The sequence below is a fragment of the Melozone crissalis genome, unplaced genomic scaffold (assembly GCF_028551555.1).
Source record: "Melozone crissalis strain CALT ecotype California unplaced genomic scaffold, PUWL_Pcris_2 ptg000013l_1, whole genome shotgun sequence".
NCBI lineage: Eukaryota > Metazoa > Chordata > Aves > Passeriformes > Passerellidae > Melozone > Melozone crissalis.
Window position 1 is genome coordinate 56180168 of NW_026535791.1, and position 19296 is coordinate 56199463.

The 19296-nt window shown below is 39.4% G+C and overlaps 1 protein-coding gene across 3 annotated transcripts in view; it reads right to left on the minus strand.

Moving 5' to 3' along the window:
• Positions 1-19296, minus strand: part of ARHGAP6 (Rho GTPase activating protein 6) — a 311150-nt gene that overhangs the window by 32510 nt on the left and 259344 nt on the right. For all 3 annotated transcript variants that reach the window (XM_054271896.1, XM_054271897.1, XM_054271898.1), the window contains exon 3: positions 8763-8834. In XM_054271896.1, coding sequence (XP_054127871.1) covers positions 8763-8834 — 72 coding nt within the window. The remainder of the gene's footprint in view (positions 1-8762; positions 8835-19296) is intronic.

Genomic DNA, 19296 nt, shown 5'->3' on the forward strand with positions numbered 1-19296 from the left:
TGGCATGTGCATGGGTTTCACTACAGTTCAGAGAGTATCAATCTACCTGCGCAGAGAGCTTTGAAGTACATTCACCCCTCAGATTAAGCCTTCAAAGATATAATTTTAAATTTACACAAGAACTATAGTTTTAAATACTGATAAGATTGAACCTGTTTAATAGTGGTGTATCAGTGTAAAGTTCCTTTGCAGCAGTAAAAGAGCATGGACACATGGAAATATAGGAGAACACATTTGTCTCCACTAGGAGAAAGAACATAATCCTTTCACATCAATACAACTGTAATGTACAAAACCAGCACATATCTCAGATCTCAAAATGCTTAAATATTTTACAAAATAGAAAAATGTTTTACAGCAAATCAGTCAGCAATAACAAAATTCTCATCAATAATTTTCAAACCATATCTATCTGAGATTAGCAGAAGCAAAGCTACTGAAACAGATTTCCAACTAGAACTGTCTTGCGCTCAAAAGAAATGAAAAAAAAATAGTTATTGATGCTATTCACTCTGGTGAAAATGAGTTCAACTTCTACTACCTTCTACTGAAGGTTCCAGCTTCAGACCTGCTCAGATCAGGCATAAATAAAGCACCAGAGATTAAAACCAAATTTCTTTAAGCATCAAAGAAGGAATTATTAAAAAAAACACTATACGTCTCTTTTGCCACAATCACGTAAATGATGAAACACCAAAATTCCTCCTGGGATTTTAAGTCTGACTAGGTCTTTGATGACACTTGCAAACTGTATCTGGATTTGTATTAAGTAAGGCATTGAAAAGAAGAGGGTATTTTAAGAATCTTGAATGAGGACACTACTAGTCTATCACACTAAAGAAACAACAGCCCAATGTTCTGATTTGGTAGAAACATTCCTGCTCTTTAGAAGCATGAAATGTTAAGATATGAGTTAACTTTGGTGGCCAGTCAAAACTAAATCAGGAAGCAGTGCCTCATATATCAAGCAACCCTGGAGGTGACCTGTGAATAGAATGACACCTAAAACCATCTGCATTTAATTTAGGACAAGAAAGAATATCCTCACACAGATATCAAGCAATGCAGGGATTGCCAGTTCCCGTTAGACTTTTCAGTTCGACTTTAGACTTCAGTTAGAGTTCAGTTAGACTTCTTCCTCCTGTAGTCAGCAGAGTGTGTCTACAAAATTATGACAGTATTAATTTTTTTTTACTGTCCTGAATTATCTTCCTAATGAACACTTAAGATGACAAATTTGAAACGCACATGTGCAACACGTGTCCCCTCTGGCTGTCTAACCGGGGGCTTTCTTGTACTCCCAGCACCCCTTTTTATTTGTCCTTCTACAACATTTCCTGAGAAAAGCCAACACAGTATATTCCTCTGGTTTGGCTCAGAGCTGCCTGTGCTTCAGACTGGGAGAGGACAGCAGTATTTATTTAGCTCATGTGATGCCCAACAGCCGGCTGGTGCCCTTGATCCTACATCAACTGGGGCAAGATCAGCAGGAGATGAGCTCTCAGCACTGCTTCATTAAACAAGTTTCATTAAAATGACCCTCTCCCTTACTTCAGTATGTGAAGGCTGGCATTTTGAGGTAGGCATTGTCCCTCCCTGGAAACTCTCAGGTGTGGGATTCCAGGTTTTTAATTGTGCTTGCTCAATGTAGCCCAGAGAAAGGACAATGAGCTGCTACTCCAGACTGCTCTGATGCAGACCTTCTTAGAGGACATGAACCACTTCCTCAATTTCTCAGTGTCTGGCAGAGATGTGGAACTGGATGAAAACCAACTGGCTGAATTTCAGACTAAATAGAGATGGCAGTGGGGCTGGCTGGCAGTGGTAATTACATTAAAGAGTTGGCAAACCCCGTAAAGTTTTGCTCATTTGTTGAAATTAGAGAATCAGTTGCCCCCTCTGCAGACTGCCTGCAGCCTCAATTCCCACCAAAATCTGTGTGTGGCTGTGGTGGCAAGGAGCATGTCCTACCCACCACTCTTCAGAACCATTCAATCCTAACAGCTTCCTTGTTGGACAGGTAATTAGAGTGAATGTTAGCCCTTCTGTCATTTCAGATTCATTACTAAAGAAAAGCTGTACCATGTGAAGTAATTGCGAAGTAATCAGCAACCCACAGATGGGAGAGAAAGGGCTCTAACTCAAATCACCAGATGTGTAGGTCTGAGGCTCCAGTCTCACAAGAAAGGTAAAAGGACCAACTGTCTTTTTACAGATGCATGCTGGGGATCCCCTCTGCCAGAGAGGTTTCATTTGCATGAAGAAATGTACCTTAAAGCACTGGCTCAAGCCTTGGTCTGTTGTATACATACCGAGTGCCAAAGCTACTAAGTTAGTTATTCTCTGTAAATTCAACAAAAAATTGATCACTTATTCAGTGAGGAGACTGGGCAGCTTAAAAAGACATTTTGCAAAAAGCATCATGTAAAAATGTGAAACAACCTGGCATATTGGGCAATCAGCTTGGAAACAGACTTGTATCCCTAGCCAGCACCACTTTTAATACACTCCAGTTTTCAGTGTTTACTGGCAAAGGAGGAAGTTTACTATTTTAGAGAAGTGCATAATTTCTCTTACCAGAAAGTCAGTCTTGCAGCTGAGGCAAGATTTTTAACAAAATTTTGATTGAAACTGATATGTTCCTAAGAAATCTTTCTTTGGCAGTAAATTGTCATTTTCTAATAAAAAGCAGCATATCACAGAAAAATTCCTAGCCAGATCAAATAAGAGTTTCAGTGATCCCAAATCCTCCTTTTTGCTAATGAAATGATAATATTCAGGATGTTGACCCACATGGTTATAGCTTACCTGACCTCATGTCACCCTGTCCAAACATAGTTTAAAAGACTTCTCTGAAGTTTCAGCTGGTGAAAACTGCTTTCCATCCCACAGAACATAACAGTCTATTAGGAGCCAGTGAGATCTATATTCTAGATTCTAATGAGTCTTTCAATACTAATAAAGTGGAAAGTAACTGTGATTAGGGTCCTTAGCATTTGGAGTTTTTTCTTAAGTACATCATAAATGCTGGTTTTGGGTTGCTAAAATCTGTGACCAGGATTTACTAAGGTTTTTGTACCATATCTATTTAAATGACAGGAATAGAGATCAGAGAATAGCAAGCTTTTAAAGGGATATTTAAATGGGATCTTTAAGTCAATCTCTCCAGCTAGCAGACAGGGTAACTCTGTTTTGCTAACTAAAATTATTTCAGATCTGTAGAGACAGTGATGGAAGTAGAAAACAAGAAACCTCAGTCCATAATGGGAACTCTGAAACTCCTTCCATCTGAAGGTTCTTCAAAACCTGCACTGACTCCAAGAGATTCAAGAGAAGACAGTATTTTCAGCATCAGTATTTCAGTATTTTCTGGGGTTGAAAATCTCTTCTTCAGCTACTCGCAGCTTACTGACCTTCAAGGAGTAATATAAGGCCCTCCCAATTACATATGCTTTTTTGTGGGAGTAGGTCTGGGGTTTTTTACAAAAAATTCAAGAGATTATTTGGTATTTTACTTGACTTCAGTATAAAATATGACACAATGTTGATTAAAAAACCTCTTTTTTATGCCTAGAGAGCATGAGAAACATATTCAAAGTTTTTTATAGAGGCATGGTAAGTTAGTGGGAAGGCTTTAAAAAAAAAATTTCTGATAAACTACAATAAAAAAGAGACTCCATTTATTCAGCTCCCTCCTTACGCACACAGACACCGCATTAGGCCGAATTACTGAGAACAAATGCAAACATTAATATCTTAAATTACTGAGCATGAATAGGGAGTAAACACAAAAGACATTTTCAAGAATTTTGAACTAAAGAAAAATTGAACATCTGCTGGATTTGCATACGCTACAGAGTTACCAGGAAGGCTTTTTCTCGTGAAGTCCTGTATACACAGCAGCTCTGCTAAGGCCTCACAAGTGAACCTGTCAAGTATTTACATCCCATGCAGAAACATCAGCAAAAGGGATGATTCTCAGTTACTCAAGCAATCACATAACAAGTGGTTATAAATTTTGAGCAAGTCTCTTTGTTAACCTGTAGGGTTTTCTGGAACCAAGGCAAAGCAAACTTTGCTTACTGATAAAATCTTCTAGGGCGAGTAATTTCTGGGAGGCATCTCTCTCAGGAATGCCTGTGTGTACTCTAGAAGTAGGTCTGCTTTCACTGACACCCCTATCACTGGCAAGGGATGGCAAAAAACCCTGCTTCTGCTGCCTTAAAGATTAGCACTGAATTCATAAGGGAACAACATCCAGCTGCCAGCAGACAGCATCCTGAGAATGTCTTATTCCAAACAGCACAGACATGTTACTGCTCCTTCAGCCTGAGTACTGTTTGTCAGCAGCCAAAAGCAATGTTTGGAGACATCTGTAGGCAGTAGGATTGAGGGTCATGATGGCCATTAATAACAAGGAGGCCGGGTAAAGCAAAAACACTTGAAAGATGGAAGCTGAAAATATTGCTTAAACGTCTGGGTGGAGTGCTGCTCTCCTGTTTAGTCTGTTTACATCCAGCAAGTTTGGCTATATCCTGCTTTGGTGAATTACTCAGAGATGTAATAACAATTGAAAAAACATTTCTTTTACAATTTCTCCACTTTTAACGAGATGCTGACAGATATCAAAAAGGACAAAGATATATGAAACTCATTTAAAGTACATTAAATCCTACTGCGGTGTCTTTATTGGCCTTCAGAAGCCTGACAAGTTGCTGAAACTGTCACTTAACAGACAGGTTGACTGATCCATCTAAATAAAATGTGAATTTAGACAGTAAAACCTCCATAGATTGGACTGAGTCCTAAAATACAAATTATTGAATCTCCAAACAGTCCTAGAAAAACTAAGTACCGTTACTTTTGGTTATGCCTTTAAAGCATAGATGCCTGGTGGGGCAAGTGGGGAAGAACAGTCTTGGGCACAGGTTGGAGAGAGGTGGCACCTCCCCAGAGAGAGTAACCCCAGAAACCTACACCATGGGGCAGTTCAGAGCATGTCAGTGCTGAAGGAGAGGCTTTGCCAGGCAAGAGCTGCAGTGAGGCCTCCATCCCTGGTGACCAGCATTGTGGCCCTTTCTTTCCACCTCTGTGGCCTCTGGTGCCAGGCACATCCCTGCTATCTTTGCAACCCTCACACATGATCACATGGTGCTGCATGACGGTCAGGATTAACCTTCAGGAGTCTGTCCTTACAAAAGGAGATTTTCAGGTGGCCCATACACTCTGGGCAGGACCAACAACATGGCCCCCTCAGCCATTACTTGTCCAGGTATGTGGGGGCTCCCAGGCTGGGACAGAGAAAACACAAAATGTTTGGGATTAATTACTCTCCCAACTGCAACTGTGTTTACAAAGTGATGCTGAAGGGATGGAAATGAAGTAAGGCAGCTGCATCTCCTCTCTATGGAGTGTCTGGTGAGCAGCTTCCCTGCTTCCCCTCTGACGTCCTGCGGCCTGCTCTTGTTTCCTTCTCACAACAGTGCAGCTGGAAAACCCACCACAAACCCCCCAAAGGAAACACAAGGAAGGCATTCCATTCAGGCATGAGCACTAGGGACCTGCCTGGGGGGTGTGTGCTCCCAGCCTTTTGTGTGGCATACCCATGCTCACAGTTAGGAGTGTTTGTCCTGGACCAGCTGCCCAGAAATGGAAGAAACCCTCTCTAGAGAACAAGCCTGCTGTGAAAGGCATGTCAAGGGAGGTTAACTCTGACTTCAGGTGACATGGAGGCCACTGTTCAGGGAAGGTGGTAGGGCTCAATTCTGGTGTGAGCATAGCAGGCTCATCCTCATGGAGACCAGCAGCACAAGGCCTTACATTTTTCTTTCAGAGCTAACTCATCAGCTGAAAGCTGGGCAATACTGTCCCCCCTGACTCCAGAGGCTGGAGGAGATGCTGGTGCTGCTGCTTCCCACAGGAAAACAGTCACCTTTCAAGCACTGTGCCAGGCTGATGCCCCCCTGGCACAAACCAGCACTCCTGGTTGTTCATTCCCTCTGCTGTCATGCATTAAAAGTCTGCTCAGCAAGTACCTGAGTGGCAGATGATCTTTAATAACTCAGAAGGGCAGAGAAAAGTACACCAGGACCAACCACGGCCAGAAAACCTGACAAATAAGATGCCATATGCTGCTATTTGGGCTATTTTTGCCTAACACTTGCTGTTGGCAATTAGTAAGAGCAGATATGCCTTTCTTTTCACTCTGCTAACACAACCTGTTCAGAACGTGACTCTTTCCAATTTCCTGGACTCTTACTAACCAACACAAGTTTTTCCTAAAGGAAGGAGAGAAACACAGATTCTACTGTTTGAAAAGTGCTGGGGTATTTTCCTCTCAGAAGGTCCTTTAATATTTTATATTATTTTATAAAAGATCCTATAATACTTTATAAGTGGACAGTACATGTAAAGCATCTCTATAACTCAGAATAAGACAGTGAGACATGGGAGAAAAAGGATAAAAGCAGATGGGATAAAAAAAGGATAAAAGCAGTATGTTTGAAACATCTGAACTTCAAATAATAATAAGAAGAAAAAGGGAATTAAAATTAGGAGAATCAGCATAGTGATTTCTAAAAATGCTTAGTATAAGTAATCAGACAGTATGAGCAAGGCTGAAAACCAGGAAGTAGATAAATTTAAACAATGATGAATAAATACAAAGTGCTGATCTTTAGTAGCAACTAGTGAGCCCTAAAAGGCAAAGTGCACTCAGAAAATTCTTCAGAATAAAAATCAAGTATATCCCCAAACCTACTAACTGAATGAAGTATAACTGCATATAAATGTTACCATGCAGGGTAGAGACAAAAGGAAATCCCTGAACAGAAGTGTAATAGCAGAATATTATATTAAAGTGCTTAACTGGTGCAGCTGTATAATTATCAGAAATAAAGGTCAGTTGAAATAAACCATGGCTGTAAGAAAATAAAATAGAATGCAAGGCAATATAAGAAAACAAAATGTTTGAAAGATCTTTGGCAACAGAGAATTTAGTGGAATAAAGACCAACTCTGGGTTAAGGATTTGTATCCATCACCAAAAGGACACTCACTTCTCAAGGCACTGCACCAAAGAGCATTGGTGGAGCTCTGAAAGTGCAACTGCAAGGATCTACCAAGTCTGAGTGACACAGCAAAATTCTGGCTTTGGTGAAATATCAAAGCACTTTATCATTGTTAAAATCTGCTACAGTAATGAAAAAATGTGAGGGGAAAAAAAAAGCCAAAATGTATTTTAACTCTCAAACTTCTAAAAATAAACTTTCAACAGAAACTACCAAAGTTATCGTATGCCTAAGGAAGGAAAGATGAAAGCTCTCAGCACACCAAAAATTTGTGAGAGACGAAGCACTTTAAAATGCAGGATGTGGTTAACCTTTTCTGATGCAGAAGAACACCTCACAGGCCCTATGAAGATCAATCTCTGGCAAACACACTGAAGAGGAGAGCAGATTTTGCACAGAATTATGTTGCTTTGCACTCTTATCTGTATCAACTACAGAAAAAAACATAGCAATGTAATGACTGACTAATTACAATGTAACCAATTGTAATGAATTAATAGGACAATGCAAAAAAGATTTTCCCCCAAAGGTGTCTACAAAATCATTAAATCTCTTGCTTAATGACTCCTCCTGCATGTGACTTCAGCCCTATACCAAGTAATTCTTGCAATAAATTAAAAGTTTGGTACCTGAAATGTAATAATACAGGAAGCCACTGGATATACCAAACCAATGTGTCAGGGCACATTCCATTTTAGAAAGATTAATACAAATATTTTCCATAACCAATTTTAAATCAAGAAAATAATAATCATGTATTTTAACTCATCAAACAAAGAAAAATGAAAATAATAGTATTTTCTTCTTGATGACTATGTAAACTAACTTGGAAATGGGGATGTTAATTTTTACAGTGGAATTTTGAAGTTCCATTCTTCTGCTGAACTAGACTTAAAGTGAGGACATCAGAGTAACCAGGTCACTTCTTCTGTCAAAAATTCCTGGATTTGAGTGCATGCTTGTGAAACTGGGATATCAATAGTGAGTCTTACAATCATTTTTCCAGAACTTCATTTCCAGAAGTGAACACAAAATTAGATGCACAATTACCTACATGCAATTTCACAGACACTTTCCAGCATCTCAGTATTCAGACTTGGTTCAAATGGCTCTGAATTACAGGTCAACTTCAGGCCTTGAATTAGGGCCCAGTCCATAAAGCTGATTAGTGTCCAAACAAAAGAGTGCAACCATATCCGTAAATCCACGTCACGTGGGGTTTATTAAAATCCAACTGATCAGTAGCACTGAAGCATTTATATGTTTTAAACAATGGTTATTTTCCTAAGGTTAAAGAAAGAAAAGCATACCAACAGACTTGCTTGGGCAGTGCTGGGTTTATGTGCTTTGTAAATTGAGAGTACAAATGCAGGTAAAGAACTGGATCACGTTATACAGACCACATTCTGCACTGGATGGTGAAAGTGCAGACAATTGGAGAAAAGATGCAATCCTTTAAGTCTTCCTTTTTTTTCTCGGGAAAAAAAAAACCAAACAAAATCGACCAAACCAAATCAAAACCAAAACCTTACACTTGAAGAGATCTGCCTTATACTAAAGTCAAACAGAAAAAACATATTTGTTAGACAGTATATCAGCTTAACAACATTCTACTTGAAAAAGTATTTATCAGACTAAAGAAATCTCATATGCAAAACTAAGACCTGATCACCAAATATGTACTCATTTTTACCTTTGTCTCTGTTCTTCTCCTTTCCTAAAGAGTCCAGTTTCTTTCTTAATGACTTCTTCCTCTTTTGTCCATCTGTAAGAGGCAAAAAAAAAAGAAAACAAGAAAAGGAAGTAAGTGAAGAGAAGCAACCCTAAACAAACAGCTGCACAAGCTGTAGGAGCATGAAGTGAGATGGTTACAGCACTGGGGATCAGGAAGGCTGTGAGACACATTTCACAAAAGCTGGGGACTGTCACAGCCCTCTGGCCCCAAGGAGTGTGGCTTTGCTCACCCAAACACTGAGGCTGTACTGGGGAACACAAATGTATCCCCTGCATGCTGCTGGGCACATTTACACACGCACGGTCACTGAAGAGTTAACAATGGACGTGTTTTGTTGGATGCTCTTGACAGCAAAGCACCATAAACCTAAAAGCTTTATCCTAAAGAATAGCCTTCATCCATGGTCACAAGGCTGTGATTCAGGGGTGGAACTAAAGGTAGTATTTGGAAAGGGAGGATTACTAACCTCCAGGATAAAGCTCTGCATACCAGCCATACCAGTTGGGTGATAGCTGACCACCTTCACACGACCCATCTGATCTGAACTCATGTTGGGAACTGGCACTTGAGTACAGCATGTCCAGATTGGTTCAGATGGATTAGAGCCTCAGAAAAGGTTTTGTTCTGACAACGGACATATTGTCCAAGTTTCCACTCGGGTATTAAGGATCAATGGTTTTAAGCAATATCAGAGGCAGGTTGGTTCTTGAAACAATTATATCAAAAAGTTGGCTATCATTATTTCCTTCAGCAACATCTTTTATAATGAAAAGTCAACAAAACGGAATTTTATTTATTAGGTCTCAACAAATACCAGGGATTAAGTCAGGGGCCTGCTTTAACTTGTACCTTTGGAATTTTTTAAGTTCTAAAGCAATATAAAGTGTCTACCATAGACACTGCTCTAGATAAACTTTAATGAACATGTACCTTTTCCCTTACTGGTTTTGTATCATGGTAAAACCTCAAAAATAAGCACACCATATTCATTTCACTTTTAGAGCAAGACAGTCACCAAGTAATGTGTCTCAACACATTTTTCTAGTTGTGTAAGCTGGTGTCTTAAATAAGTCTTAAGTCTTTTATAGCAAGGAACATACCACAAAGGAGTGAAGTGGATCTCTGTTAACAAACTCTCATCTTTGCAATAAGGAGTCATGAGAGAACACAAGCTACTTCTCCATACCTTTCCCTCAAATCCTTCTGAAAAACAAGTCCAGAATATTACCTGAGAGACTGCTCAAAAAATCTGACTTGTTTTATAGCAAATTAATATCCTTTAATTTTAAAAGTAACATTTCTTTTTTTACTTTTTGTAATGGTGGTTGAACAGACTCCACTTGTACTCTGCAGTTATTTCCAGGACACCACAAAATCACAGAATGGTTAGGGTTGGAAGGGGCCTCTAGCCCCTTCCTAGGAGATCATCCAGTCCAACCATCCCCCAGAGCAGGATCACCTGGAACAGGTGACACAGGAATTTGTCCAGATGGGTTTGGAATGTCACCAGAGAGGGAGAATCCACCACCTCCCTGGGCAACCTGGTTCAGTGCTCTGACCTCCTCCTAAAGAAGTTGTCATGTTGAGGTGAAAATGCTTTGTGTTTTAATTTACGGCCATTGCTCTTTGTCCTGCTGCTGGGCACCACGGCAAAAAATCTGGCACCATCCTCTTGGCACCCATCTTTGAGATATTTATATGGACTGATGAGATCTCCTCTCAGTCCTCTCAAGCCTAAACAGGCCCAGGTCCCTCAGCCTCTCCTCACAAGAGAGATGCTCCAGACCCCTCATCATCTTTGTAGACATTTGCTGGACCCTTGCCAGTAGCAGATTGTTCTCTTGTGCTGAGGAGCCTACAAGTGGACACAGCACTCTGGATGTGCCTCACTGAGGGTGAGAAGAAGGGCAGGATCACCTCCCCATATCTGCTGGCAAAGCTCTTCCTGATGCACCCCAGGATAGCAGCAGCCCTCCTGGATGGAAGGGCTCCCAGCACCCACAACTTGGATATTTAGTTCCTGTCTCAAGGTACAATTGCCAAGTGTTGGTTATGTTAACTCCCCTTTCCCACACCGGCTCTGGTGAGAATTCATCTCTCCAAAATGAGAGTTCAGCAGTATAATGGTGGCAATTCATTTCCTGATATGGTCTATGATTAGATTTCCCCCTTTTTTCTTAGCCACATGACAAGGCTATAATTCAAAGCCATACTCTGACTGATGAAAAGCCCAGACTTTTCACACCCTCTGACATTTCCTGTTGTTAAGATTGAGCTTTTAAGAGAAATTCTTTCACCTCTTGGCAATGTGAATAGTTGGTAGCCTGCTTACATGCACCTGACAGTACAGCTTGTTTTTATAAGGTTCTCTGCTACCATTGTGTTCTGGCTTTATATCTATAAAATTATTTTCAAATTATTTTCCGTGTTATAAATTCAAATTACTGCTTCACAGACTCTTTTTGACAGATGATTTATATTTCTTTGGAGTCATATTCTCCAAAAAATCATTTATCAATATACTGAGACATAAAAAAAATGAGAGAAAGAATCAAAATTTGATGTAAAATGCAGTGTTTTGCTATGATCATTTACATTTACAGTTCACCCCACAGCAAGAGAAAAAGAGTTGCATATGAAAATAAGGCTGAGAAAAATCTCAGCAAAAGCTAAAGCTCAGAAGATCTGCCAAGAGGTCTAAAGTCAGTTCAAGTTTTCATCCTCCCCAGCAAAAGACATGATAAATTACAGTCCATATGCTGTACATAAAAATATGTTTTCAAATTATGTTAACACAGGGCACATCAGGCACGAACATTGCTGAAATATTCATAATGTGTTTAAAGACTTGTGCAACCTCAGCAGTTTTACATATTAAATGAATCCCATTCACAATAATAATGCTTGCAGTTCGCTGCAGTGTGGCTTTGAAAATATAATTAATATCCAAATATTATTGAGAAACAAGCAAAGCATCACTACCTACTCTTAATACCTACTGCATGGTTTTTAATTAATTAGCAAATACTTCTGCAAAATAGCATTGTATCAGTCTGAAGAGCCATTAGGTATGGATGGAGTGCTATTTTTAATTTCCACTTTGGAAAAGTCTAAATCACATGGTGATAAAAGCTGCTGGGCAGTTATCTAGCCTTTTGTGTCAAATAAATTCTCAATTTATGTCTTCTTTCTGTAGATCAACAATACACTGCTCCTTCGACAGGTTCCACTCAAGAACATCAGCAAGACTAGAGAAGCACTCAAATGACAACTGTCACAGTGAAGGAGGCTGTGGCTTTTTTCCTTTGCTAACCCATTCTGTTTTTCCTGAAGGTCACCTGTGCAGACAGCTGTGCAGATCAGCTTGTTTGTCAGAAATGGACTTCATCTGTACAGTACTTACTAATTTATATGTTTGCTGCATTTCTCACTGCAATGCATACATCACTCCCTAGGCATCTATTTATTAAGACTGGCACAATAAATATTTAAAGATCAAGAGTCTAGAATCAAACTCCTGAGTGCACATTAAATTGCTATGTGACCTGTTTTTCCAAAGTGGTGAGCACTTCCAGGTTCAGTTAATGCCAAAAAGACCTTTCTATTTGAAAAATTAGGTCATCTCTTTAGGACTCTGCCAGTGAACCACACAGCCTACAGAATACAAGACTATTTGTACTGATCTACAGACTTTTTACAAGAATTGAACAATCTGACTTCTGAGATTATCAAAACTTAAATATTATGGGTTAAAGTTGAAATTCACCTGCAGTGTCATCACTAGCACAATTTTTTTAGCATTTATTCTATCAAATCCCAGATTTTCTACAGACCATTTGAGGGCTTAGATTTCTCTCTAAGTGAGACCATGGTTCTACAAACTAGGTAATAAGAAGTCATTTTCACACTGAGGATATATAAACTTCAGCTTTGACAGTCAAAACATGAAAAGAAAGAAAGAGAACTTTGTACATTTTAAAAATTATTGTTCTGTTGCTTTGCACAAGACCACTTACTAGCCACTTACCTTCTAGGACTGCAAGAGAGAGGATAGTGCAGGCTGAATCCTGTTACTATTTACTTCCAGTACTTTTTTATTTAACTTATGTGTCTGGAAATGAACAAGTCTATTTGGTAGGGAGAAGTGTTGCTCAGCATAAGCTAAAGAATCACAAAATAGGTACAGGGAATTAGCTCAGAATTATACAGTTAGTGGCAAAGTTAATACCCAGAAAGTCTTGGCCTAACAGTTTCAGATTATGTCACTTAATATCCTGTGAAACCCTAATCCAATATGCTTTTACTAATTAGTAAATGATGCAGTAAAATAGTACAAGAGCATCCAAGCTTTGTACATAGTTTCTGGGACAATATTACAGTATTAGACTTCAGATAATGAAAAAACGACCCTCTCAAATATGCTTGAAGTGAACCTGTAACAAAAATAGGATTTTTCAGCACTTTCCTTTTTTCCAGCATGGACTGGTGGATTATCTATAAGAATAATATTCCTTTTATGTTACTTACATGCAAGGACACTTTCTATTACTCAAAAACTTAATAAATTCATACAAATTCTTTAAACTAATTTAACTCAGCAGGCTTTTGACATAAGAGGTGATATGCTGCTGACAGGGTTGGAGAACAAAGAGAACTTCCCATTTATTAGCAAGTTCCTTTGCTTAAGAGAAATAAGTTTCCTGTCCGTTTAGGGAAGAGTGTTTGTCAAGTTCCACAATTAAGGGCTATTTTAACACAGTGTAAAAAGAGGACCTATCTCAGTGATTATTATTAGACCCACAGCTCAATTACCAAAACACAAACAGATAAAAAGGTTGATATTATGAGATTTCTAAACTACTTCTTCATAGTAATTCTAATTCTATTCATAGCCATTTTTCTTAATAACTACTAGTAATGGGATCTAACAGCTCTTAAAGGAAAAAAAAAATACATCTTCCAAGACTGCAATAAATTCTGTCTTGAAAATTACTAAATTACTACCAATGGCACCACAAAAGCACAAAATTAGATCTCTCTTGAGCACTTGCTGGTTCACTTCACCCATCCAGAGCAACTCATTTCCCAAGTGCCAGCCTCCCCCAGCCAGCCTGTGTGCCAATGTCAAGGTGCAGTCTCTGTGGCCTGTGCAATACTGCAAGTAATTGAGAGCGTCAATCAGAAAACACTGCTAAGTTCTGTTGACAGAGCACAATAAAGGCAACACTGCACTTCATTCACTGACAGTTGCACAGTGTTTGTGGTTGTAGCTGCTTCTTTGGGTCACTATACAAAGCAAATTTACTTCTAAATATGCACTTGGGGCTGCTCTGCTGAAGAAGAGGGTGATTGGCAATTTCTGTACTATAAATGTTCATCTTGAAATATTTATTTTTAAAAACTTGTTTAAATGCCCCGCCCCCATGCAGTAACTTCCCAAGTACTGCCAGCTGCAACACAAATGAAGATAAAATTCCACCAGAAAAACAGAATTTTGGCACATACATAAAGCAATACAAAAAGGGGAAGTCTGAGCCTTCAGATATTTCTTAGCACACTCACCCTTTGCCTCAGCCATACACACACAAGACCTCCATCAGTGATGAAGATTACTGTATTTATTCAGAAGCCTTGGACTATTATCTCTTTTTTCCTTATGGTCTATGTTCCACGCTTTACTTCATTTTGACTTAAATCAGCATTTCTTTGTGCTTGTCAGCTGGCAGCTGATGGAAGAAAAGTCATAATAATTCAAGAATATCCCACAACTGCAGCCATGGCCTTCCAGGTGACATCTGGCTCATAGATGCTCACCTCAGCCCACAGCACCAGGTTCAGGCTGCTCACCAAAGGCACCAAACACACAAAACAGAGGCAGCTTTCCTCTGATGCAGCAAACAAGCTTCAGCATTCCTCTCTCTGAGAGGTTCCTGAAGACTGTGCTCATGGCAGAAGAACCAGCATGAAAAGGGCAGAGCTGAAGTCAAAGCCAGTTTTTCAGGAGAAGGGAGATCCCTCCTGTTGGACTGTGCACAGGGGACAGGGCTGGGCAGGGGCAGCACCTGGGCCTAACAATTCTCAGGACAACCATGAGAAACCAGGAGAACTGTGGGGAAAGTCAACTGTGCAGGAAACAACATTCTCAGCAACACACTGCACAGAGTACAATCACCTGAGAAAACCCACAGCCAGCAGACAGAAGTGTGCTTTTAATTCACATCTTCTACATCCCAGCAGACTCTTTGGTAACCTGTGGTTAGTGCATCTTATCAGACCTAGCCTTCAGTGCCTCTGGGCTAAGGCACTACTAATTGTTAAAATGAAACACAGACAAATTACAAAGTCCACTTGTGCAGGTTTTAAGCGATTCAGCTGCTGAAAGTTTAAAAGCTGCACTATACACAATTTCTTTACTGTTGAACAGTAAGAACTTGGTGATAGTGGTAGGCAAATTAAATTATTTATCTAGAACGTATTCATAAGTTTCCATGGAACTCATCTAGAAGGCAAAACTGATGGAAATCTCACCTACTTAAAAAGAAAACTGCATCCCTATAGGAACTACAGTTTTATTTCTCAAATAACAGTTCACAATAACCTCCTGTGGTTCCAATACAAACTTTTTAAAAACCCCAAACAACCAACCTCACATAATTTGCTTGCCAGATACTTTATACACATCGGTTGATACTGAACAGCTATTCTGAAGGCAAAGGTGATATATCAATTTATACTTGCTGAGCATATTACCAGTAGACTGACCTGTCTTTTAGGAAAACAAATCTGATAAGTGTAGTTCCAAACTAGACTCAAATACAGAAAAATGCACTATTTCTATTGAAACCTATTTGCAAGGTCTATTCCTATCAAAAATATAGACTCTAACTGCAGTGAGATAGGTATTAACTCTCCTTCACATAAAAACCCACAAACAAACAAACAAACAAAAAACCAACCAAACAACAACAACAAAAAACAAAAAAAAACCAAGACCACCACAACCAACAAAACAACAACTTACTTTGGTCACTGCTCTAATTCAGATAGCAAATACTATCCAACTCCTGTGGCTAGAGGAATCATAAAAAATGACGTTTCCACTCCATTTGCTTACATGTTCCCTGGTGCATTTAAGGATTTAACTAGTCTCAAGTATATATGTTGTAAAGAAATAATTACTTCTGTATTTTCAAATACGTTCTTCCATGACTCTCTGTCATGAAGAGACTTGCATTAACTGGTGGGCAAATGCAGGTGCAATGTATTCTAAGGGTGAGAACCAATATGGGATTTGGGCTCTGGAGCAAGGTCAGGGCTCCTGAAGCCACAGCCAGAGGGAGGGGGATGTCAGAGCCCACCCAGGCAAGGAGAAGAGCTGGGAAGGAGCAGCTTCCCAGGCCTGGCCAGGCCACTGCACTCCTGCTGTGCGGGAAGCTGCAGGTCCTACAGATGAACACGGCACAGCTGCACCAAAAGAAACTCTTCAGCAAGTACAAAGTGGATGCCTGCCTTGTTTGTGCAAGCTGTGTATAAATATCCTTAAAATAAAAGAATTTTTAATAGTTGCAGAATTTTTCGAACCACCACAACAAAACCAAGAATAAAGTTTCTTATCTTTCCTTTTAATTTGATTTTTTTTGGTTGAAAGTATTTTTCAATCTTTTTGCATTTGGACAAATGACTGGAAGTAACTGCATTGGAGAAGTCAGGGAAAAAACCCTGTTCAGTTATTTTGCCATTCCTGTAATGAAAACATATATAGTTTTTTTTTGCCATTTAAATATTTTTTAACTAATAATACATTTAAGATGGCTGCATTACACAAGCTCTGAGGAATGAGATATTCAGTGAGTTTTAGTATCCAAACACTAAATTATAATTGTTTGGGAACTGACTTGTTAAATCTTTAGCTAGACCCCTGGAAAAAACTCATTTTAACCTAAAAATAAACAGCTGCTCAAGTACTTTTCTATGCCAGAATGAGGAAAATGGCTGCTGCTGCCATACATAGATGGGATGATGGAAGTAACTCAAAAAACCCATGCTAAGCTACCTGGCAGCCTTTAGAGGATTATGAAGGAAAGGTCAAATGCCCTTGTGTGTGGCTGTTAGTGGAAAGCAGCAAAAAGCAGGCAGATTCCTGGGAAGGAAAACAGATACACAATGCCAGGTCTGACTTCCCTGTGCATAAACCCACTCAGATTTTCAACTCATACACAGCTCTGCTCGCTTCAGCACCTGCATTAGCACAGGACTGCCCGTGTCATAAGAAATCCCAAGTCACAGTAATCTAACAAAATAATACCAAAATCCCACCTCCCATCCCCCAACAAAACCCTTAACAAAACAGCCATAGAAGGTGGTCCAGGTCTTTTGATGTAACACATGCCTTGTGTCAATAATGGAAGTAAAACATGTCTCTAGGCTCACTGAAATTAGAGGGAACCACTCCTTCTAGGCTTCATATTTCTACATTGATAATGATTACAGCATTCATGGAACAGTAACATCAACTAGCAGGTGCAAGACAAAATATAGACACTACTTTTTCTCATTATAGCAGTATCCACAGTGTGGCAGGAGTTTCCCTGATCTCCAAAGATAGGAAAGTTCATGACTTAAATAGCCTGGGATACACCAGGGACCCTGCTGCTGCCCCTCTCTAAGTGGAAGATACAGAAACCGTGATGATGGACAGAGCTTTGAAAGCTCTGAGAAAGACTGAACAACACCCCCTTCTTGGAGTGTTTTCATAACTCAGAAAAACTGTCAACACTAAAGCAGGTCAAAAAAACCCAAAAACCAATAGGTTAAAATTATCCACACTAATAAATGAAAACAACTACAGTCAAAGAAAGTATTTTAGCTGTACTGAAAAAAATTCAAAATACCAAATTAAACCCAAACAGGAGCCTTGATGCTATAGTCTGAGATAGAAAAATACAAATACAAGCTCTAAAACTGCTTTCAGTTTCACTGAGGAAACAGCAGGAAGAGAGAAATTGACTGTCTCCTGGCTTCAACTGCTTAAATAAAAATTTTATAATGTGGAGGGGGAGAGTAGTTTGACGCTATTGCTAATCAAAATGACTCAATGTGATAAGGAGAGTTACCTTCAATCCAAACACTACAGGGTGGGCCAGGGCCAGAACAGACACAATCACCAGCATGTAGCTGGCCTTGGATTTACTGTTATCAATAAAGCCAATTGCACACCAGTACTGGCAGGTGAAGGAGCAACCAAACTTCTTCACATCTCAAATCTTTCCCCCTGCATTGCTCTCAGTGTGAGCATGAGTTGAGCTCTTCAAAGGAAGAGGAAATTCTTTTAACCCTCTGGAATTTAGGAGACCAGCCAGTGGTCACAGAGATGGTTCAAAGCACCCAGGTCTCTGTAGATATGACTCCTTTGTGTAAGTCTGTCCTCGGACTCTCACCTTAAAGAAGAAGCCACATAAGAAAATAAAACAGCTTCCATAACTTACTCTCTCTAGAACTAATTAAACTAGTCCACAGCAGTCCTGCTGAGAACTGTGATGGAGAAATGAAATGAGAAAGGAGCTCTCAGTGTGTGGAAGTGAAATCATGGTGCAGCAGGTCTCCCACTGGACAGTTTGGTGGCTCAAATAACTGAGCTGTTATCCCTCTGAAAAATGATCAACAGATCTTACTTCTAATAATGTCTCTTTGTAGTAATTACCTGTCCTTTGAATCATCAATCATAACAGAAACAGGTGTTGAAAATGTAAACCACAGAGCAAAAAGGCACAAGGAGCTCTGCAGAGAACACTTGGGTTGACTTCCTGCACAGAAATAGAGTCACATGGACATCTGTCTAATCTATTCTTAAAATCCTTCAGCAGGAGATTACATCTCCATTAAATCTCAAGGCAGCCTTTTCAGTGTAAAAGCCTACTACAAAGATATATATAGTACCACAGCTCTGATAAAATAAATCTATCTGGAGTCACTTTATCTTTCCTAATCAGTATCTAGAGACATTACACTTCTGGGACCAACCACAACTGCACTTAAATCATGCCTGTGGAAAAACTAGAGAAAATTTATTACCCAAGGCAAGAAAAAAATCATCAGGAATATTCCCTAATGCACTACTGAAAGGAGCAACACACACAAGATAATATAAATAAGCTTGATTTTCAATTGAAATTTTTAAGAAGTATACTGGAAGAATACATGTTATACTGATGTTCCATGTTGACAAAGCTCTGCCAATGGCAAGCAGAACATGGAAACTGGTAGGCTGCAATGTCAGTATTCTTAATAAAGGTTCAAAAGCTTTTTCCTTGGCTGGTATTTAAATTTACTGGTATTTATTATTTGGCTTTGAACCACAATAAAGCACAAATTCATAAGTCACTATCAAATCACTGGATATATACATTTGACTGTTGGCAAAACCCGGACAGCCTAGATGGGCATTCAGAATCAAAGGGTAAGTACTACATGAAATGTTAAAGACAGATTTGGC